At 40.6% G+C, this 24,726-nt stretch overlaps 1 protein-coding gene across 2 annotated transcripts in view; it reads right to left on the minus strand.

Moving 5' to 3' along the window:
• Positions 1-2,170: 2,170 nt before the first annotated feature.
• The window catches only part of ATP6V1C1 (ATPase H+ transporting V1 subunit C1), a 44,660-nt gene continuing 22,104 nt past the window's right edge, over positions 2,171-24,726 (minus strand). For both annotated transcript variants that reach the window (XM_048841415.2, XM_048841414.2), the window contains exons 6-13: positions 20,009-20,100; positions 17,782-17,880; positions 15,983-16,051; positions 13,903-13,995; positions 13,724-13,817; positions 7,185-7,282; positions 4,643-4,769; positions 2,171-2,952 (exon numbers count right to left, since the gene is read on the minus strand). In XM_048841415.2, coding sequence (XP_048697372.1) covers positions 2,857-2,952; positions 4,643-4,769; positions 7,185-7,282; positions 13,724-13,817; positions 13,903-13,995; positions 15,983-16,051; positions 17,782-17,880; positions 20,009-20,100 — 768 coding nt within the window. In that variant the 3' untranslated portion in view covers positions 2,171-2,856. The remainder of the gene's footprint in view (positions 2,953-4,642; positions 4,770-7,184; positions 7,283-13,723; positions 13,818-13,902; positions 13,996-15,982; positions 16,052-17,781; positions 17,881-20,008; positions 20,101-24,726) is intronic.

Here is a 24,726-nt window from a genome sequence, read left to right on the forward strand (position 1 = left end):
TTGCAGTCAAGTTCAGAACTCCACATTTGTCCCTGTAACACTTGATGACAAGTATATAATACAATGATCTGCACAAGCCTGTGCAAGTTTCCTAGTAAGCAATAAATTTCATTTAATCTTGGTCTTCCCTAGCATTACACAGATTTTGAGAAAGAAACAAAGCTTGACTACCTACTGTTTAACCTTTCTTTGTTCAAGTGGATAGTAGGGTCTGTATGTACAAATAAGATTCAATTTTTACTTGAATGCTCTTATTCCAGGGGATAGAGTTGGAGGCAAGGAAGTCTGAGTTCCTATATATCCAACCTAGTCTCTTATCAGGAAAGTCCCAAAGCCCTTTGTTCTAAGAATGCCAGCCAGTATACTAATCCTTACTGCCAAACACCTTCATGCCTTTTCCCATGCTACCTCTATGCTCACAATATCCCGCAAAGTCCAAGCTTCAAAGCCACTCTCTCTCCCCTCCCTACACCCACAATCTTTCCATAAGGATTCACTTCTTCCATACTGCCTGCAAGTGAGACAATAGCTATTTAAGAGAATTACTTCCATTTCCTGCTGATTTGTTACCACCACTTGTTGCATCTTATCTAAAACTAAACTGCAAGCTCTTCAGGGCAGGGATCATCTCTTTGTTGGTACTGTAAAGTGCCAAATACTTGTGTGCAATAATATATGAAAGTAGTAACCAAGCCCTGCTCTAGATGATATGAAAGGTAGGGCAAGAGATGAGGCAGAAAAGTCTCCATTTTAACAAGAAACCCTCTGCTTTCCCCTCCACTACAATACAATTGCCTCCCCTCTCACTGCTTTATCTATTCCACACCTTCAAGTCGCATCTTAACACCTTTCCCCTTTGTCAGTGCACATTAAAATCAACACGGGAAATAGTCACAAGGTCTAGGAAATAAATTTCTTATTTATTTGTGTCCAGCTCAGGTGCCCATAATTCAAGAAGGACATTGATAAACTGACGCGAGATCAAAGAAGAGTCAGGAGAATGATTAAAGAATTAGAAAAAACATCCCTTTTAGTGACTGAGCTCTTTGAGTCTATCTGTTCAATTTAACAAAGAGAAGGCTAAGGAGTGACTTGATTCTGGTCTATAAGTACCTACACGATGAACAAATATTTAATAATATGTTCTTCAAGCTATCAGAGAAAGGACTAACATGATTCAAGGGCTGAAAGTTGAAGCTAGACAAATTCAGACTGGAAATAAGCCATAAGTTTTTAAATGATGAGAGTAATTAGTCATTGGAACAATTTACTAAGTGATGGAGTCTCTATCACTGGCAATTTTAAAATCAAGATTGGATGTTTTGCTAAAAGATCTGCTCTAGGAATTATTTTGGGGGGAAGTTTTCTGGTCTGCACCATACAGGAGTTCAAACTGGACCACAATAGTCCCTTCTGGGCTTAGAATCGATGAATGATTTTGTTTTGGAGTTTTGCTACTTTAGCTCAGAACTCCTTCTAAGTTCTTATACACAAGCAGGTCCTTCCTTTAAATGGGCCGGGAGTTTCAATGAAAGCTGCTGCCAAGTCTGCCAGACATATGCCTGCAAGAGTGTTTATACTAAGCAATTAGAAGTCACACTACTGATCTTCCTTGAGCCTTTCAACATTGCTTAGATCCCGATTACAGGGGAAACAACTGACTAGGGGGAAACAGTTCCAAAAGACTACAACACTCCAGAGAGGCACTGATTTACCAAACATTATTTCAAAGCTCAGGACTTGTCCGGATGACTACAATAAGCTTTAGTGTTATAAATCCAGTACTTGGAATCCATCAGTGTTGAAGTAGTGAGTGGAAGATACAGTTTCAAATGCAAATGTCTTGAGAACAGTTACTAGAAATGTTAATAAACTCTTTCTGACAAGAATTAAAAGGATGCTGTCTTGTGTGATGAGGATATAGGGTAAGTAGCAGCTCTTTCTCTAGAATTTTGCATGCTACGTTATAAGAGTAGCCACCATTGCAAATAAGTGAAAACAGAGTAATACATATATATAAGTAGAAATACTGACTAGGCCCAGGGCGTAAGAAGCCTATATCTCTCCCACTCCTCCAGAGAGTAAGGCCATGACTGTCTCCTTAAGAGAAGTTGTGTACGTATATTCACACATGGAACTTTAAATTATAGAAATAAAATCTGCTCCAGTATTTCTCACAACAATGCAGATGTTTATTTTAGTTTACATCGCATCAAATATTTATGTTAAACTGAAAACTTCATTTTTATATGGTCAGATACAGCATATATCACATCTTTACGTTACCTGTATTCATGTTTGGCTGGAGATTTTTACAGTTCTATGCATCAGAATAAGACAGACCATACATTTGCACAGGTATTTTTATTTTCTCCGACAGTGCTTATGGATTATAATTTAAAATATTCTGAAAGCACAGACTGTATATCAATCTCACATACTTTACATCACAATTCAACAACGTTAACATCTGTATCTACTAAATACAGAGAACAAAATGGCATGTTTACACTATCTTCCTTTGTAAACAAGGTCTTTATGAACAATGGTAAATGAAATTAATGCAATCACCATATGAAAGAGGAATTATCCTTTTCTTTAAATAAATGACTGTTTATAAATACTTTCATTCTCTCAATATACATTTACAGACTTGATTGATTAAAAGCAGTAATACCTACACTTTTCTTTAAAAGAAAATGCCAAGAGATGGACCACCATGGGGAAAATTCACCTAAGTAAAGGGAGTAAGAAGCAAGCATAGGATTAACAGAGTTAAAAGTATCATTGTACTTCAACCTCACTTCTGTTTGTTTACACCAACACTATCAGAGGATTGTCAGGATAAGAAAAGGTTTACTTGAAGTCCAGCAAATTGCAATCAATCTTGTAATACACATATGGGTAGTACTCCTGTTGACTGAGGTTTAAGCCTGGAATATCCATAGTTGCCTGTGAAAAAGTTTTTAAAAAAAATTACTAAACATTTTACAATATAATTTGTCAGTGTCCCATTCAGGAGATTACATGACATAGTCAAACATTTAAGATGCACAAAAGTCATGCCATGTTTTGTCTGGTAATGTAAACATTAAGGGAAGAAAAGGATAATATGCCATCAGGCTTCTCAAAATGGAGTAAGATGAATAGAGGAAAAAAGATCTTTCCTCACAAAATATTGGTAGGTTAGCATCAGTAATACATGCCATATTTTCATATGAAATGACATTTGGCTTTGTTACCATAACATAACTATATGGAGCAAAAATGTAGTTACTTGTTTCTTTTTTTCAGTTTCTTAGCTTAATACAATCTTCAGCAAATCACATGCGTTACTGCTACTCCTCTACAATAGTTTGTATTAAAGGATTTTCCTTTACATAACAACATTTAAGTAATGCAGTTTTGTCTAACTATTTTCAAGTGTGGAAATCTAAAGGAGACCCTGAAGAATCAGTATAAATGAAATTTAGATTTGTTTATTTACATCCCTATTTCATTAAACTATTGTATTTAATATTTATGCAAATTTAAAAATTGTACTGGAGGACAATTCAGCTGATCCAAAAGTTTGAACATTAGTCCGCAGGATTAAATATGATTTTTCATTCCCTATTTCTGATCAACATTGACTTCTTACATTAAAAGAATTTTTGAAACATTTTCAGAAGGAACCTTCATGATTATTTGGCTGGACTCCACATTTCACCTGCATTTTGCTCTGAAGACATTGGCTTGTTTTAAGGTCAAATGCTCATGAAAGGTAACAGCTATGGACACTGAAGTTTTATCTAGACACAGAACAAGTATAGTATTGGCAGCAGCAGTACAAGCTTTCCTTGCACTGAGGACCTCTAGAGGTGGAAAGGGTAATTCTGAATTCATGTCCATTCACTCCTTTGCATCTCTGCTGAAACTGCCAAGTAAAAGTATGCTTTTCTTGTTTTTAATAAACAGAAGCAATCCCTCAGATTGGAGATGGCAAATACTATCTCCTGTATTATTTGTGCTTAAAAGTTATGAAATGCCTAGAGATGAATTCTAAACTAAGTTTAAACTTGACTGAAGGCATTTTTCTCAATCCATTTGACTTAAAGTTCTATTTTCTTCTTACTGTGCCACCATGGTACATTGGCCATGGAAAGGTGCTTTAAAAATTGTACAGTGTCTGTTGGACCCACAGCAATCCCCAAGAACACAGAAACAGCTCTTCAGATGACTTGGTTGTAAATTGAGTACTTCCTCCTTTGCAAAAACCCATGCACAAGGCGTCTGGAGAACTCCACTGAATTAATTCCAATAAGAAAAAATGGCCTCTGCAGTAGAGGAGAGCAATGAGGAACGGTTGTACTTAATGGAGAGGATGAGCTTTAAACAAACAAAACAGCTCCTGAAACATGTTTTGTGACCTGCCCCAAGACAATCCATGGAGCATATTTCTTGTTAAACAGCATCCAGAAGAGCCTAGAAGCCTGAGTCTCTTTCTTTCTCATGGAGCAATTCCTTTCAGAGGATTAACACTGTACAGTGAGGCAGACCATTCCCACTTCGTTTTAAGAAAAGACTAATCAATGTAGGGTTGAACGTGGGTGGCAACTGGACACCATAAACACTAGTCATAGAAATTACACAAGTTACTTACATCAATGATAGCTGCTGCACTGCTATCGAGGTGTTTGTATAAATCATTCAAAACCTCTCTCAGTTTCTTCATTGTTTTCTTATTGGGTTGAAGGAGCATTGCCTGGAAATTAACTGGCAAACCATACCTGAGGGAGCAAGCAGAAAGCTGTGACAGATGCTAATGAGATTTTTTTAAAGTGGCTTAAGAGTTTATTCATTCTTACTTCAAACAGTGCTATATCACTTTTTAGGGAGAAGAGACCTTGCTAAAGGTTTCTGGTTCCTGAGAATAAAACATCTGCTTATTTTTTAATTTTGGGAAGACCATATTGTTATTACTGTTTCATCATATTGAGAACTTTGGAAAAGAATTTTATTTCATGTTAAAGAAGAGGAGATATCTAATATTTAGACACCTGTTTTTTTATTCCTTCCATGGTCAATATTGAACTCCCATATTCATTCTTACCAAGCTTCATCCCCCACTTTATTATTATTATTATTTATTATTATTTTAAGTTTTGAAGACTTCAATTAGCTTACTTCTAAGTCTTGGGGTTGCAACAAAATAATTTACCTAGGTTGAAAGATCTCATTTGTGTGGAAAGGCTAGCCCCCTTTCTTATCAATCCCTTCTCACAGCCACCTTTTAACTTCTCTAGGTGCATATTCATCTTCAACACTTTTCATTCTAGTCTCTCATCTTACTTTCCTTACCCACATTGTCTCCCAAGGTAATAAGTCTGCATAGTTGTGGGATGGGCTAGCTGTGGAAAAGACCTATCAAATTAATTTAAGATTCTATTATCAATCCCTACCATTCTTTCAACACTACTCCTTCACTTACCTCATTCTATTCTTTACACTGTTCCGTTATTGTAAATGTAGTATCAAGAAGGTTTCAGTAACTGTCCAAATTAGAAAGCTGCAAACTTCAACTGAGAACCAGATGTTGCTATCCTAACAATCCGCCTTCTTCGCAGAATTCATCCAGTTATTTTAATCAACTTATTAGCTATGCTTCTTGTTCACTTATGAACAAGAGAAAAGCAGAGCATGAGCAAATAGTAAAGCCACATGCTGGGGAAAAAATAAATCTAGTGGTTACTGCTACGCAGAGTCTTGGGTTGCTTTGTATGCCTCAAAGCCTGAGCAATTTTGTATTAAACTGTGTTTACCTAATAATATGACTGAGTGTTTTGTCTTCTGTGTACAGTAACTCCTCACTTAACGTTGTAGTTATGTTCCTGAAAAATGCGACTTTAAGCAAAATGATGTTAAGTGAATCCAATTTCCCCTTAAGAATTAATGTAAATGGGGGGGCGTGTTAGGTTCCAGGGACATTTTTTTCACTGGACAAGACTATATTTTATATTATATTATATATATATATATACACACATACATATACACACACACACACACAGAGTATAAGTTTTAAACAAACAATTTAATACTATACACAGCAATGATTGTGAAGCTTGGTTGAGGTGGTGGAGTCAGAGGGTGGAATATTTCCCAGGGAATGCCTTTCTGCTAAATGATGAACTAGCACTCGGCTGAGCCCTGAAGGGTTAACACATTGTTGTTAATGTAGCCTCACAAGCTACAAGGCAGTGCAGATGGAGAGAGGCATGGCAGACAGTGACAGAGACACACACCGTGTGTGTGTGCGTGTGTGTGAGAGAGAGGCGCATCGCCCCTTTAAGTACGCTGACCCCACTCTAAGTACATTGCCTTTTTAAGTAGATCTGCAAGTTGAGACAGCAGCTGCTGCCAGCAAGCTCCCTCCATCCTGAGCCCTGTTGTGTCCCCCCCTGCTCTATGGAGATGGGGTAAGCGGGGGCCAGGAGCAGGGGGGAGGGGAACACCCTGACATTAGCTCCCCACCCTTCACCCCCCCCTCCCCCCGTACAGCAAGCAGGAGGCTCCCAGGAGCAGCTCCAAGGCAGAAGGCAGGAGCAGCACATGGCAGTGGGGGGAGGGAAAACTGCTGGCAGTTCAGCTTTCCCTTCCCCCACTGCTGGGTGGCTGCCACACAGGGAACTTAGGGGAACGGGGAGCTGATAGGGAGGCTGCTGGTCCACCCTGATGCCAAGCCCCCACCAGCTAGCTCCAACGGGCTGCTCTTCCTGCAAGCAGTGGACAAAGCAGGTGGCTGCCAAAAAATGTTATAAGGGAGCATTGCGAAACTTTAAAAGAGCATGTTCCCTAACTGATCAGCAACGAAACAACATTAACCAGGAAGACTTTAAGTGAGGAATTACTGTATCTTGAATAGATCACTTTATTTATTGCTTGCATTTCTAAGTCTAGAAAGTTTTCTTCTACAAGCCATTCAATTAAAGCAAACCATTAACAGTCAGTGAGGACCTCTTGCTCTAATATACAGAAAGCCCAAGATGCTTAAAGGAGTAAGGCAAGAGCACCTCCAAGAACACTACAGAATGAGCTGAGCCAGATGGTGCATGGATTAAGATCCTCAGTTATCTACACGTCGCTCCAGATAGGTTTTTTAAAATCTAGGAAAAACAGTGACACTCAGCTCCAGATCTATTTACCTTAGAACAGATTCAACAAAAACTCGTAATGCTTTCACATGAATCCATGCAATGAATGCTTCACTGAAATTCACTTTCAGCCACCGAACCAGAGGTCCCTGTTAGAGGGGGAGGAGAGAGGGGACAAGAGACAGGAAGTTATTCACAAGCATCAAAGATTCAGCCTTATTAAAATTTGTTTAAACAGATACTCAGTGTTAAAAATGGTATTACTACAGACACAGAAAATGGATGGATGGAATAGGCGACGCTGGACAGCTAACTCCAAAATGTTTTAGTATAGAGAAATTACAGTAGGGATCTCATATGAAAACTGCACTTGGGTTTACTGAGACTACTCTGGACTTTAAGAATAGCCAAATATCTATTAGTGAAGTTCATAATCACTCTGCTACTGTACTTTTAGCCCATAGAAATCTGTTAACTCTGAAAATTAGGGCAACAATCCTGAGTCATGCCTCATCTACTTTGCTCCACTCCAACGGTATGAAGCAGCCCTAAACCCAGAAACCATACTGTTAAGATCTTCTTTGCATAGGGAGATCTCTGGACAGGATAGAGTCCCCACAGAGAATCAACGTCACTCCTCTTAGCTGCTGGTATAGGGGATGTGGACAGGGCTCTTGTGCACTGGGAATGCCTTAGGTCTGCTGGCAGCAGGCACAGGTTAGATCAGTGATACTGAGACTTCAGTGGTTTAGGAGCCAAACTAGCAATCAACATTATTGAAAAGAGAAACAGTAGTGTGAATTCATTGTTTAATTTACTATAGCGCTATATATTCATAGAGTTTTATATTTTTATATATATATATATATATACACACACACATACACACACACACACACACACTATTCTCACAGCAAAATAATTGACCAATTATCATCTTATCAACTACAATTAACAGTAAAAAAGCAACCTGATTGGTTAATAACTTAGATCAAGTAAAAACTAAATCACACAGTGTTTAAATATGTGCTTTAAAGAGCCACAGGAGACACATTAAAGAGCCACTTGTGGCTCTTGAGCCTGTCTGCCTAGCATTGGGTTAGACTGACCCACTACACAGCAGCCCCAAGATCAGGGGAACACAGAGAGCATCACTTCAACCCCCATCCTCATTTACTTTAGCCAGAGCTAAGGATCTGGCTGGGTATATTGTACCACTGAAGGAGGACAACTTAATGTGTGGTTTCAGAGGAACAGCCGTGTTAGTCTGTATTCGCAAAAAGAAAAGGAGTACTTGTGGCACCTTAGAGACTAACCAATTTATTTGAGCATGAGCTTTCGTGAGCTACAGCTCACTTCATCAGATGTATACCGTGGAAACTGCAGCAGACTTTATATACACACAGAGAATATGAAACAATACCTCCTCCCACCCCACTGTCCTGCTGGTAATAGCTTATCTAAAGTGATCAACAGGTGGGCCATTTCCAGCACAAATCCAGGTTTTCTCACCCTCCACCCCCCCACACAAATTCACTCTCCTGCTGGTGCTAGCCCATCCAAAGTGACAACTCTTTACATAATCAAGTCGGGCTATTTCCTGCATAGATCCAGGTTTTCTCACATCCCCCCCACCCCCATACACACACAAACTCACTCTCCTGCTGGTAATAGCTCATCTAAACTGACCACTCTCCAAGTTTAAATCCAAGTTAAACCAGAATATCTGGGGGGGGGGTAGGAAAAAACAAGAGGAAACAGGCTACCTTGCATAATGACTTAGCCACTCCCAGTCTCTATTTAAGCCTAAATTAATAGTATCCAATTTGCAAATGAATTCCAATTCAGCAGTTTCTCGCTGGAGTCTGGATTTGAAGTTTTTTTGTTTTAAGATAGCGACCTTCATGTCTGTGATTGCGTGACCAGAGAGATTGAAGTGTTCTCCGACTGGTTTATGAATGTTATAATTCTTGACATCTGATTTGTGTCCATTTATTCTTTTACGTAGAGACTGTCCAGTTTGACCAATGTACATGGCAGAGGGGCATTGCTGGCACATGATGGCATATATCACATTGGTGGATGTGCAGGTGAACGAGCCTCTGATAGTGTGGCTGATGTTATTAGGCCCTGTGATGGTGTCCCCTGAATAGATATGTGGGCACAATTGGCAACGGGCTTTGTTGCAAGGATAAGTTCCTGGGTTAGTGGTTCTGTTGTGTGGTATGTGGTTGTTGGTGAGTATTTGCTTCAGGTTGCGGGGCTGTCTGTAGGCAAGGACTGGCCTGTCTCCCAAGACTTGTGAGAGTGTTGGGGTCATCCTTTAGGATAGGTTGTAGATCCTTAATAATGCGTTGGAGGGGTTTTAGTTGGGGGCTGAAGGTGACCGCTAGTGGCGTTCTGTTATTTTCTTTGTTAGGCCTGTCCTGTAGTAGGTAACTTCTGGGAACTCTTCTGGCTCTATCAATCTGTTTCTTTACTTCTGCAGGTGGGTATTGTAGTTGTAAGAAAGCTTGACAGAGATCTTGTAGGTGTTTGTCTCTGTCTGAGGGGTTGGAGCAAATGCGGTTGTATCGCAGAGCTTGGCTGTAGACGATGGATCGTGTGGTGTGGTCAGGGTGAAAGCTGGAGGCATGCAGGTAGGAATAGCGGTCAGTAGGTTTCCGGTATAGGGTGGTGTTTATGTGACCATTGTTTATTAGCACTGTAGTGTCCAGGAAGTGGATCTCTTGTGTGGACTGGACCAGGCTGAGGTTGGTGGTGGGATGGAAATTGTTGAAATCATGGTGGAATTCCTCAAGGGCTTCTTTTCCATGGGTCCAGATGATGAAGATGTCATCAATATAGCGCAAGTAGAGTAGGGGCTTTAGGGGACGAGAGCTGAGGAAGCGTTGTTCTAAATCAGCCATAAAAATGTTGGCATACTGTGGGGCCATGCGGGTACCCATAGCAGTGCCGCTGATCTGAAGGTATACATTGTCCCCAAATGTGAAATAGTTATGGGTAAGGACAAAGTCACAAAGTTCAGCCACCAGGTTAGCCGTGACATTATCGGGGATAGTGTTCTTGACGGCTTGTAGTCCATCTTTGTGTGGAATGTTGGTGTAGAGGGCTTCTACATCCATAGTAGCCAGGATGGTGTTATCAGGAAGATCACCGATGGATTGAAGTTTCCTCAGGAAGTCAGTGGTGTCTTGAAGGTAGCTGGGAGTGCTGGTAGCGTAGGGCCTGAGGAGGGAGTCTACATAGCCAGACAATCCTGCTGTCAGGGTGCCAATGCCTGAGATGATGGGGCGCCCAGGATTTCCAGGTTTATGGATCTTGGGTAGTAGATAGAATATCCCAGGTCGGGGTTCCAGGGGTGTGTCTGTGCGGATTTGATCTTGTGCTTTTTCAGGAAGTTTCTTGAGCAAATGCTGTAGTTGCTTTTGGTAACTCTCAGTGGGATCATAGGGTAATGGCTTGTAGAAACTCGTGTTGGAGAGCTGCCGAGCAGCCTCTTGTTCATATTCCGACCTATTCATGATGACAACAGCACCTCCTTTGTCAGTCTTTTTGATTATGATGTCAGAGTTGTTTCTGAGGCTGTGGATGGCATTGCGTTCCGCATGGCTGAGGTTATGGGGCAAGTGATGCTGCTTTTCCACAATTTCAGCCCGTGCACGTCGGCGGAAGCACTCTATGTAGAAGTCCAGTCTGCTGTTTCGACCTTCAGGAGGAGTCCATCTAGAATCCCTCTTTCTGTAGTGTTGGCAGGGAGACCTCTGTGGATTAGTATGTTGTTCAGAGGTATTTTGGAAATATTCCTTGAGACGGAGACGTCGAAAATAGGATTCTAGGTCACCACAGAACTGTATCATGTTCGTGGGGGTGGAGGGGCAGAAGGAGAGGCCCCGAGATAGAACAGCTGCTTCTGCTGGGCTGAGAGTATAGTTGGATAGGTTAACAATATTGCTAGGTGGGGTGAGGGAACCATAGCTGTGGCCCCTTGTAGCATGTAGTAGTTTAGAAAGTTTAGTGTCCTTTTTCTTTTGTAGAGAAGCAAAGTGTGCGTTGTAAATGGCTTGTCTAGTTTTAGTAAAATCCAGCCACGAGGAAGTTTGTGTGGAAGGTTGGTTCTTTATGAGAGTATCCATTTTTGAGAGCTCATTCTTAATCTTTCCCTGTTTGCTGTAGAGGATCTTGATCAGGTGATTCCGCAGTTTCTTTGAGAGCGTGAGGCACAAACTGTCTGCATAGTCTGTGTGGTATGTAGATTGTAATGGATTTTTTACCTTCAGTCCTTTTGGTACGATGTCCATCTGTTTGCATTTGGAAAGGAAGATGATGTCTGTCTGTATCTGTACAAGTTTTTTCATGCAGTTGATAGATTTCCACTCCATACGGCTAAATGCAGTGCCACCCTGACCACACCACACGATCCATCGTCTACAGCCAAGCTCTGCGATACAACCGCATTTGCTCCAACCCCTCAGACAGAGACAAACACCTACAAGATCTCTGTCAAGCTTTCTTACAACTACAATACCCACCTGCAGAAGTAAAGAAACAGATTGATAGAGCCAGAAGAGTTCCCAGAAGTTACCTACTACAGGACAGGCCTAACAAAGAAAATAACAGAACGCCACTAGCGGTCACCTTCAGCCCCCAACTAAAACCCCTCCAACGCATTATTAAGGATCTACAACCTATCCTAAAGGATGACCCAACACTCTCACAAGTCTTGGGAGACAGGCCAGTCCTTGCCTACAGACAGCCCCGCAACCTGAAGCAAATACTCACCAACAACCACATACCACACAACAGAACCACTAACCCAGGAACTTATCCTTGCAACAAAGCCCGTTGCCAATTGTGCCCACATATCTATTCAGGGGACACCATCACAGGGCCTAATAACATCAGCCACACTATCAGAGGCTCGTTCACCTGCACATCCACCAATGTGATATATGCCATCATGTGCCAGCAATGCCCCTCTGCCATGTACATTGGTCAAACTGGACAGTCTCTACGTAAAAGAATAAATGGACACAAATCAGATGTCAAGAATTATAACATTCATAAACCAGTCGGAGAACACTTCAATCTCTCTGGTCACGCAATCACAGACATGAAGGTCGCTATCTTAAAACAAAAAAACTTCAAATCCAGACTCCAGCGAGAAACTGCTGAATTGGAATTCATTTGCAAATTGGATACTATTAATTTAGGCTTAAATAGAGACTGGGAGTGGCTAAGTCATTATGCAAGGTAGCCTGTTTCCTCTTGTTTTTTCCTACCCCCCCCCCCAGATATTCTGGTTTAACTTGGATTTAAACTTGGAGAGTGGTCAGTTTAGATGAGCTATTACCAGCAGGAGAGAGAGTTTGTGTGTGTATGGGGGTGGGGGGGGATGTGAGAAAACCTGGATCTATGCAGGAAATAGCCCGACTTGATTATGTAAAGAGTTGTCACTTTGGATGGGCTAGCACCAGCAGGAGAGTGAATTTGTGTGGGGGGGTGGAGGGTGAGAAAACCTGGATTTGTGCTGGAAATGGCCCACCTGTTGATCACTTTAGATAAGCTATTACCAGCAGGACAGTGGGGTGGGAGGAGGTATTGTTTCATATTCTCTGTGTGTATATAAAGTCTGCTGCAGTTTCCACGGTATACATCTGATGAAGTGAGCTGTAGCTCACGAAAGCTCATGCTCAAATAAATTGGTTAGTCTCTAAGGTGCCACAAGTACTCCTTTTCTTTTAACTTAATGTGTGTTTTTTCTTCTACTTAAAAGGAGAGAATTGAGTTTTAGCTTTCTGCTTGGACACCATAGTCTTTCTAACAGTGTTTTTGGACTAGAGACATAGTTGTATATTTTATAGAAGACTTTGTAATGCTAGGTTTCAGAGTAACAGCCGTGTTAGTCTGTATTCGCAAAAAGAAAAGGAGTACTTGTGGCACCTTAGAGACTAACCAATTTATTTGAGCATGAGCTTTCGTGAGCTACAGCTCACTTCATCGGATGCATACCATGGAAACTGCAGCAGACTTTATATACACACAGAGAATATGAAACAATACCTCCTCCCACCCCACTGTCCTGCTGGTAATAGCTTATCTAAAGTGATCATCAAGTTGGGCCATTTCCAGCACAAATCCAGGTTTTCTCACCCTCCACCCCCCCACACAAATTCACTCTCCTGCTGGTGATAGCCCAATGCTAGGAGCTACCATCTGTAATGTTTTCAGGCAAGCTACAATGCCTTTAACTGGTGTTCATAGCCAGGATCCACCATATTTCAAGCATGAGTGTAATGGAAACAACTTACATATTATCCAAGTCCTTTTGGGACTGAGTTACCATTTTGGTGAGTTTATTCAATATCAAAAAGACATTCAACAGTTCACATGCAACTGAGTATACCCTTATCTCAAGGATTATCATCTCTGAGCATTATGTCTCAAACCAAAAACAGATATAACAGAGAAAAGGACTCTTGTTGTGAGCTTTGTAGTTGGAGGATGATTGCAACAGTGACCTTTTCATGCCTAAATGCTCAGTTATAGTAATTTCTGTCCAAAATAATATTTAGTTTATGCCAACTTACAAACTGTTTTTTTTTGTCAGTAGATAGCCTGTTCATTTCTTCTTTGTCTGCTTTCATCTCTTCTTCATTATACTGGAAATCACGGACCATAAACCTACATTTGGAGAGGAACAAGAACACTGCAAGTGGCTGCGTAGAGTACTCTTAAATAGGAAATCAATCTGAAGAAGTGATCTTACTTGTATTCCCTGGCTTTGTGTCTGAAGTCATCCACTGCCTTCCTGAACAAGGTGACATTACATAGGTAACTATCTTGGTCCTCAGAAAGAACACTGTAAAAGGAAAAAAAAAAGCGTTACAATTCGCAGGTTTAGAACCTTTATGGGGCTGAAGCATCACAATCAAAATTCTAGTCTGTGGTCACTCAGAACTAGTAAGATCAAATTAGTTGCTTATGAATGGTTCTAGAACAACCCTACCACACCCAGAATACTTAATTTCCAGAGTTTAACTACATTAGAGAATAGTAATTGTAGCTCAGACATGTGCCTTTGTCATCCTTGAGCAAGAGAGGAACTGTTTACATTTTACATTCACATGCTTTCTGGAGTAAAACTGTTAGCTGCGCTAAACCAGATATTTCTCCAATTTAAAGCCATATTTTATTGGAAATGAACTTGAGTTGATTTCATTTCAATGTACGTAGTCATGAGACTTTTCAGTAGTCACATTTATTTTGGTGTCTTTCAGGTGAAAGGAAATGGGTGCAAGTACGGAGGGACAGGAGTTGAGGTAGCAGCGAACTAAGAGTAGGTGATTGGGTGGCATAGAGCTGTGTTAGCCATCTTGGAAAGGGAGTTCTCTAAAGAAGTCCAGCTAACGTCCCAATACAATGTGGCTTTTCTCACAAAAGTTAATCTTTCTAAAAGCCCAAATGCTAAAATGTCTGTAGCGAACAATTAAAGGGATCTAGCTTGTTCCCCACTGCCATGAAATCCATCATCCAACCCACCTGATTTACACCACCCACCCATCTAAGAGCAAAGTGTGCAATATACCTAATTATCAAAATAATCTACAAGGAAACTACTGAAAAATGATGCCTCAAATAGAAAATGACAATTTTGCCTCAGTAATTATAATGCTTTTAACACTTGGAACACACTGTTTGCCTAGCCATCTCCCTTGCCACATTCAAATCCCTCTAAAAAAATCATTTCTATCTCCAAGTAAGATAGGGGCAAGAATAGTAACAAAACAGAAAGGACTGGAAGTTAGGCATCAAGCTTGCATGTGCTCGAGTTACCACGTTATATTACTGTTGCCCTTGTTCTCTCTCCCACTACTGCTATCACATTTGTCTTTACGAACATTTGTTGTGTTAAATTTACATTGTAAGCTCTTAAGGGAAAGGATCATATCTAGGCACTCTTAAAAATCCAGTGTTGCTTAATATGACTTGCAGACAAAGGAAAATGCATTTGCCCATTCCCCCTTCCTGCATGATTTTTTTTTTTTTTTAAATAGTAAAGTTCACTGGATTTCCCCTAGCCAATCCTCTGGCATGTTCCCAAATATTCTCCCCACCAAAAAAACCCAATCTAACACCCACACTCCCCACTCCCATCAAGGATTTGCACTTACACAGATCCATCCTGTTTCTCTGCACCACCCCCAAAACACTACACAATAGTCACCTCCACACCATCATACAGAGGCACACATGTGTGCCTCCTCACACATTTTTTCTAGGTAATGTGCTGACCTCCATGGTTATAGAGTGCCAAAACACCCATTACTCATCTCCAGATCTCCATCCTATCCCCTGCCCAGAACCATCTGCATCAGGTTTCCAGTGATATAACTTATTTGTTTCTAGCCCTTCTAGTAATGGCAACACAGTTACCACTATCAAGCATTGTTTTGTAGAGGGGGGTTTTGTTGTTGTTGTTTTTTAAAATAAGACACTGGGGCCCAGGACTAAAGCAGCACATCTAGACTAGTTTAATTTTCCTGCTTCAATTCTTTGGTCCATGCCTTATAAACACTGGGGCTGACTGACACCTTTGTGAACTACAGAATTTAGAGAGAATCTTAAAGTTTAGAATATTGTACTTGGAGTTGAATTCAGATGAATTATTTAATAAGAACATAGGTAATGACTTTATAATCAATTACTAATCAGCAATTAAAACCCAATTACAAACAAAAGGTCCCAAAGATTTAGGGTGAAGAGGTACTCTTATGCATCATTAAAACCCAATTCAAGCAAATCAAAGATTTACTTTGGAAAAAGCTGAATCATAAAAAACCACTTACTTGCTGGATCGTGGAACTACCATCTCCGATAATGTTTCATATTGCTTAACCCAGTCATTGTAATTTGACCTACAGAATAAATAGGTTATAATTCAAGTTTAGTACTACAACAATAAAACCATGGTAAAAATCAAATGGGTCACAAGAAGCTGGCAGAGAACCCCTGAATATTAAGATACCCACAGGAGTATTTCAAAATTCTTTCTTCCTCTTGCTAATCAAGTTTCCTTCCTATCACTGGAGGACATCAGAAAGTATATGAAATAGGGAATTTGGTCCCCTGTCCTATTTTTCATGGCACGAAATATTGCAAAGAAAACACTCTGAAATGAGAACTCAGAGAAATTGAGAAATAGTATCTGATTTTTAAAAATATTGTTTATAAGTTTACACGTGTATTGTATAAGGTGGGCTATTTTTTAAAGTGAAAAGCAAAGTTTTTCTTAAATCTGGCACAGCTACACAATGAAGTTAATAATTACATGTTTAACACCTCTCAGAGGATCTCCAAATGTCTGACAGACATTGTTCAATGAAGTCTCTCAACACTCCTATGAGATATTTACACCCCTTTTAGGAGTTGGATAAATGTAAGTACAGAGATTAAGAACCAGCTTTTCAGAGACATTATGCACCCCAGCACTCAAAATTAATATGATGCATTTGTGGGTGTTTTATTCCTATTTATGGGAATGGAACCCATCCCTACGCAACCTGCCCAAAGTCAAAACAAGTCAAATGCAGAAGGAAAAATACGATCCATGAGTCTTCACTCTCATTCCCTTGCTACTACCACTAGAATAGATAATATTGCTTTCCTATGGTGTTACACTTAATTCTTACTGAATACTGAACTACTATTTAGTAATGTTGTGTGTATATATTGTAAATTAGAAGCCCACCATCTGCTCCCCACCCCAAAGGGATAGCCTGGTGACGTAAAGGCAGCACAACAAAATGCCTTGAGTTTACTCAGTTTTTGAATCAAGAAATAGTCAGTCTGCTATTTTCCATCCCATTCGCTCTAAAAAAAGATTTGGGTTTCTAGGTTAGCACTTTTTGGCAGAGGAGCAGATTTTCAATTTGAAGCTAATACTTCAAAAATTATCTATACAGTACTCAGCATGTACCTGACAATTCCTCTTGACCCTCATGCCAGTCAGAGCATTCCTTTAGAAGACTTAATGAGATTTCAAGACTACTGAAAGGAATATTCCTTAAATTGCTAGAGGTTGTACATGATTCTAAAGGCAATGCTCAAGCTCTTTGAGAAGATGGGATAAAGAAACTAAATAGAACCTTAATGTATTAAAATTAATGTATGAAAAAAAAGCTTAAGTTAAGTGGTACAAGCTAATACTGAAATTACAAGGCAAATCAGTGACTAGTTCTTTTAGGAAAATTAGGAAAGAAATCCTGGCTTTCATCCAGTATTTTGCTTGGATTTTATTATTTTATATGGACAACTTTTGTAACATTAGCAAGGGGAATCACCTTTCCATACAAAACATTAACGGCCTAATTCCAAATTTTCTCCAAGGGGATTTGTGGATAGTGAGCACCCCCTATGATAAAGCCAAAAAATAGCAACAGTGAGAAAATATCCACACAGGCTTATTATGCCACAGGTGAGCATCCAAAAGTTTGGGCTACATTGTTTTCAGTCTCAAAATTGTCTAAAAGCCATACTATAAACGGTCCTTTCCTACTTCTAACAAAACATATTGTACAAAACTTACATTTTTGCTTGCATTTTGGTTATATTTGTATTCAGTATTTGGTACCACAAGATTACTTACTTTGGTACAACCACCACCAATGTAATTAAGTATTCTGAATCAAGTACAAAGTCCTCTTTCTTTACAATATCAGCCAGACTTCTAGTTAGCAAGCTTCCCCTGTAGAGGAACAAAAACTGCTATAGTAAGTGTATAGTTCAAATCTTAAACTTGGTCTGGATAACTTCTAGTGTTTGGTTAATAACATTTTAGAAAGTACTTCACTTAAGAACTAATTACTAGTATGCAGAGTGCACTTACTACTCTTTCTGTAACTGAAGTTTTTGTAACATAAGAGTTATCAGTGGTTCCACTGTCACTACTATAGCCCATGTGGCGTGGCAGCAGCTGAGGCTCCTGATCAGTGATGAGCTGCCAAAATCTTAACAACGGGTTCCCTCCTCACCCCACGAGGGGGTCGTTGCCTGCCCCTGCCCCCCCGGGACTCCTGCCCCATCCAACCCCCCCGCCCCCCCAGAACCCCTGCCCCCTGACTGCCCCCAGAACTGGGCAGGAGGGTCTCGTGGGCCACCATAGTGGGTGCCCACTCCTAAGAGCCAGAGGCACCCGCCGGGGGGTGACGTGGGGAGTCCCGGAGGTGCTTACCTGGGGCAGCTCCCAGGAAGCATCCGGCAGGTCCCTCTGGCTCCTAGGGGCAGGGGAGCATAGCTGGGGGGGAGCAGGGGGAGTGGCCGCTCCCCCACTGATCACATCAAAAGTGGCGCCTTAGGTGCCGACTCCCTGGGTGCTCCGGGGCTGGAGCACCCAAGTGGAAAATTTGGTGGATGCAGAGCACCCACTGGCAGCTCCCCGCCCTACCCCCAGCCCCAGCTCACCTCTGCTTCCTCCCCTGAACATGCTGCCCTGCCCTGCTTCTCCGCTCCCTCCCCCGGCTTCCCGTGAATCAGCTGTTCGGCGGAAAGCCTGGGAGGGCTGAGAAGCAGGCGGCGGCTTCCCACTCAGGCTCAGGCCGAGGGTGGCGGAGGTGAGCTGGGGCGGGGAGCAGTTCCCCTGCAGCCCCCCCACCCCCGGGTTTACCTGTCTGCAGCGCGGGCAGCCCTCCTCGCGCCCCAGCTCACCTCCACCTCCCTGGGCCTAAGCAGGAAGCCACGGCCTGCTTCTCAGCCCGCCCCGGCTTCCTGCGCAAACAGCTGATTCACAGGAAGCCTGGGGGCAGGGGGTGGAGAAGCAGGGCGGGGCAGCACATTCAGGGGAGGAGGAGGAGGCGGAGGGGAGGTGAGCTGGGGCTGGGAGTAGGGCGGGGAGCTGCCAGTGGGTGCTCTGCACCCATCAAATTTTCTACTTGGGTGCTCCAGGGCTGGAGCACCCATTGAGTTGGCGCCTAAGGTGCCACTTTTGGCCACTTAAATTTAGAAGCCCTTTTAGAACCGGTTGTCCCTCGTGGAACAACCGGTTCTAAAAGGGCTTCTAAATTTAACAACCGGTTCTAGCAAACCAGTGAGAACCGCTCCAGCTCACCACTGCTCCTGACCAATCCATATGTGAGGGTTTGCGATAAAAGTTCTTAAGTCAATTACGTGTTTTTAAGTCCCATTTTAAAAAATGACTTTAAGAGGCAAAAGTACAATTGACTATCAGAGAGACTTAGGAGCCCAAATCACTTCTGAAAAATGTATCCTTAGGGCTTGTATATAGCCACTGGGCATACCCTCCCAAAGTGCATGCCTCCACACAGGAAACACTATAGTCTGGTTACATTAAGGACCTTTCACACGCAGAGAGGAAGGACAGAATGTTACCCTCAGTTACTTAAAGTTACTCCGATTCCCTATTTTCATTACGTTTTATCTTTACCCATTTAAGACATTGTATCTACATTGCTCAACTAATCTGGGTTTTTGGGGACAAGTCACCTATTACTGGAGGAATATATCAAGTTCAATATTAATTGATTTCTTCAGACAGCAACAATAAAAGGAGAAACTTCCTCAAGAGAAGTTTAGGTAGATACTTAAATTATAAGGAAACCAATAGCAACAGGCTCAGGTAATTAGTAGCATTATTCAAGTAGAATACTGTTTGCGTATAACTATAGTGAAGTAAAAATTACTATTTTAGGCCTGTTCACCCCCGTAAACAAGCTAATTATCATGACACACCAGAATTCTGAAACATAGGCACCTCTAAAAACCTACCAAGCCGAAATATAGTATATTCACATTACCAACACTTTGCAGTTAAACTGCCATTTTTCTGTGCTGCATTAGCAAGGTCTAAGATCACTTACGCATTCTTTCTTTCCAAGTTCTGAAGGTTGCCTTTCAGATTGTTATATGCTGATGCTCTTGATTTTAAGTCATTATCAATCTGGGTTACTCCCTTTAAAACACAAGATTCAAAAATCAAATTGTTCACTTTAAGTCTCATAAAAGGATAAATTTAGCAAACAAATTATTTTTTAAATTGTCTCTAAGAAAAAGTTAGAGATTTCATTATTTGTAAGCAGAAATTTGACAAAATTGGAAAAACAAAGCACTGAACAAGTTGTATTGCTACACAATTCTAAAACTGGGAACACATTGCAATCATCTCTAAGGAAATCCAGTGAGTAATGTAGACTGGAACTTGACATTTATGAACCACAAGTTCTATGCTGACATGCGGTTTTTGTTTTCAGAAGTGTCATGAAGTGATGCACACTTCACTCACCTCCCCCTTACCAAATAATATTTCATCTGTATTTTCATGTCAACTATCTTTACAAGATATTTAATTTATTCCAGAAACTTTCAGAGACCCCACAATCGAAATTGTTCATCCATTTTGCTTTGTGCTTCTATAGTGCATTACATGTCCAAAAAACACTATACAAAATATAGTCGCAGAAACAGTTTACCACAACTCTTCTGCCATAAAACACTCTCATCCATTTAAGTGGAACTGACCAACTGCCAGTAGTGAACAGACTATTTTCTAATGCATGATCTTCACTTGTATCATAAAAAAAAAAGTGAACTGTGACCATATTTCATCCCCTACCCAATATATCTCCATATACTCTTCTGTACACTAATGGGAGTTCAAACATGTTGCTCTGTATTAATATTAGATCCTCCAAGTTTAGTTTCCAGACTTCAAAAGGAGTACAAATTTTGAATCTTTAAAGCAGGCTCTCTCTTTACTACTACACACTAAGCTATTTACTAAGTACACTTTTAACTTCCTCCCTCTTGACCTTGATTTCTAATCATATTATTATTCCTTCTATCAAGCCATTTCTTGGCCAAAGGATGTCACTGAGGCCAAGAATTTAGTAAAAAGAAAAGGAGTACTTGTGGCACCTTAGAGACTCACCAATTTATTTGAGCATAAGCTTTCGTGAGCTACAGCTCACTTCATCGGAGATCTTCTACACTTTCCACAGTATGCATCCGATGAAGTGAGCTGTAGCTCACGAAAGCTTATGCTCAAATAAATTGGTTAGTTTCTAAGGTGCCACAAGTACTCCTTTTCTTTTTGCGAATACAGACTAACACGGCTGTTACTCTGAAACCAAGAATTTAGTATGATTCAAAAAGGGAATGGATGTTTACATGGATACAGACTTACACTAGTTAACAACAGTATTTTAGGAAGCAATATAGAACTTCATGCTTCAGGGTTTAAGCCAGTCTGTATCAAGAAGAGACATGAATGGGGGCAGATTACACAGATTACACTGCCTATTGCATGGTTTCTTATACCTTCCTCTGAAGTATATGGCACTGGACACTGTCAGACAAGATACTGGACTAGATGCACTGGGTCTAAATCCAGTATGAAAATTCCTATGTTCCAATTCTAAATATTGTCGTGTTTATACTACACCATTTTTTTTTAACTAAGCAGTTCCCTGATTGTATACTTTGAAGGGAAGATGTAGCAAAGTTTGCATCAGAAAGTCACTTGCCAATTCCATTTAGGAAGTTTCAGTCCTGTTTTATATCTTGGCATAACACCAAGCTATCTCTGCTGAAGGTCTGTAGCAGTTTGTTATAACTAAAATGGTGGGGTCGGGGGAGGGCTGTTTCAGCATGTTTTATGAGAGTTTTCTTCATTTAGTAAAGAGTGCCATGAGATATTTTGGCTTGTGCTGAAATTGCACTGGGCCACATCCAATGTAATTATTGCTGGTTAAAAATCAAAGCATTTCAAAATTAAAAATCAGAGCCTGACTTATTTTATTAGCTACAGATAATTGGGTATGTCTTAACTCCTTTCTTTCTTTCCTCCAGACTATTTTGCCCCCCTTATTCATTCACTGTTTTGGGTCTGATTATTTCCAATTACATTAGCCTACATGCTAGTTTCAAATATAAGGTATCTTTGGCATTACAGACAGATTCTCTGCCCATCTCAGAGCCATCTTGTTATAAGATTCTATTAAGGATTTACATCTGTAATTAGAAGTCTAGTCTCTTAGAATTGCCTACTTCCTCCATGGCTACTCAAGCCAAGTATAACTTGTACTCCACCTTTAAGATTTAGGGGGTCACTGTGAACCTTTAATGATCTTCGATAAAGAGATGGTAAAACAGATATTCCTTTATCACATGGAATTTAGGAAGGCTCTACATGCTGGCTGCCTGTTAAGCATATTGATTTAAAAATGTTTAGTTTATATTATATATATATATATATACACACACACACACACTAAAAGGACTTAGTACAGTGTACCTCTCTGGTCTTATAATTAAACCTAAAACCCACCTCTACTGCTTCTATCTCAAGTATCTAGGTACATATACATTACACAATAATATATGAATGCCTTATTAATAGACAAGAGCAGCAAAGAGTCCTATGGCACCTTATAGACTATCAAATGTACTGGAGCATAAGCTTTCATGGGTGAATACCCAGTTCGTCGGATACATGTCAGATCCAGACTAACACACCTACCCTTCTGATTATTAATAGGTAGTGCCTTTATTTGGGCCTACATTGTTGTCAGAGAGTTTTTCAGTGTTTTTTACCATGACTGCTTCCAAGGTTAGGTTTTTTAGTTACTGGCAACAGGTGTCCCAGTCCCAGCTCCCAGGATTATGTCTGGGGGGACTCAGCTCAGAACCTTTTTCTCCCTATGTGCCAGAGAACACGGGAGTTTGTAGCCAGCTTCAGTTGCTTATCTTACTGGCTCCCCAGGCCTCAGCTGCTGAACTGGTCTTCAGGTTGCCTAGTTTGCCAGCCTACACTTCTGTTTCCTTTGCTCCCTGGCTGCGGGTTGGACTTGGACTCTTTCTCAAGTCCCTGCTCCATGACTCCAGGGTACAGTGAAGGGAACATGCACTGTGATGAAATTAACTCCCCCTTGTGGGGAAAGCATCAGAGTTTTTTTAGGACAATAATATGGAAGACGAGAACCACCAGAGTTATACTTAATGCAAAAGGTATTTTGGAAGTGATCTAAAAACCTCATGCTTCAGGGTTTAAGCTAATCTTTAACTATTAGGAATCAGCAAGAAACTTTCATGTGCGGCAGATTATACCACAGCTGCCTACAGTGAGGTTTCATACATCTGGTGTTGGCCATTCTCAGACATGAGACTGGCTAGATGAACCATGTTGTGATCTAGTATGGCAATTCCTGTGCAGTAAGAGGAAGCTGTAGGCAGGTCCTGGAAGGGTAAGGCAACAGACAGAAACAAGATGTCTGGCCCTGGCTACAGCAAAATGGCAAAATTTCATGCCACCTTGAAAATTCCCAGGTATGCACAGTTGCAGAATTGCAAAGTGCATGGAGCCTGGATTGAGATCAATGTGGCTGGTCACCCCTCAGGACTATTGTTTCAGGTTCTCTACAGACTCAAACAGATGACACTATCAGTTTACACTGTTCATTTCAGGTTCTCCGCAACTCTCAATGGCTAGAAACAGGTGGCTTTAAAAAATAAAAATAATCAAAAGTAAGGTCTGGTGCACAGTTTTGTGGCAGGTGGGCAAGAGCTTTAGCAACTTCCAAGGCTGGGAGGGAGCGGGGAGAGAAATCACAGAGTACACTATCCTGCTTATGTTTGAGCTATTTTTGAAATGCAATTAAATTACACTTACGTTTGTGTAGTTCTCTAAGTGATTTCCATCCTCTACCTCTGGACAGATAAATTACTATAACTATGATTGTTTCTATAGCTAATTTCCATTGCAGGACCAATAATGAGAGAAGATATAGTGGCAAAATCTTCTGTTACTTGTCCAAGTACTCCATACTCTTACTTATTAAACAAAACCAGATTTCAGAGACTGTTTATTTCCTCAAGTATCAGCTCAATAAGACTTTCACAAATCTACCAGTGAAGTTACTGTAAAACTTTTTCCAGAGTTTAAATTCTAGGAGTGGATGAACATTTTACAACTGATCAATTGCCAAAAACAAATCTCTTCATTTTTTCTGCTTTCTTCAAGATTACAAAGAACTCATGACCTTACATAGTTTCACATTTTAACACAAACACATTTCACATAAGAAATATTAAGGTCATGCAGTTTTTATCAAAGCCAGAAGTCAGCCTTCATACTTCCAGTAGGACTAAAGTACTGCAGACACAAAATATATGAAAGTTTAATTACCAAGCCTAGGAACATGATTATTGATAAAGAGGTGATCTTAAGCTATTTATCTAATTTAAGAAATGACAGTTACTACAGCTTGAATTTAGTCTTCCATAACACTGCATCAAACTAAGCGTCAGTTACAGTCTGGATCAGCTACATGGTATATACTGGTATAACAAACTTAGCAAGAAGTTCAAACCAGAGGATGCAATCTGTAAACAGCTGGGGTATGCACCCTAATTGCAGAGCGCATGTCAGCATTCTAGCACTGATCCTTCCTTTTACCTGCAACCTACTTCCATGATTCTCAGTTTTGACCAACTGAACTAAAGAAGAAAAGGAGTACTTGTGGCACCTTAGAGACTAAAATTAATTTGTTAGTCTCTAAGGTGCCACAAGTACTCCTTTTCT

The sequence above is a fragment of the Caretta caretta genome, chromosome 2 (genome assembly GCF_965140235.1).
Source record: "Caretta caretta isolate rCarCar2 chromosome 2, rCarCar1.hap1, whole genome shotgun sequence".
NCBI classification, from domain to species: Eukaryota; Metazoa; Chordata; order Testudines; family Cheloniidae; genus Caretta; species Caretta caretta.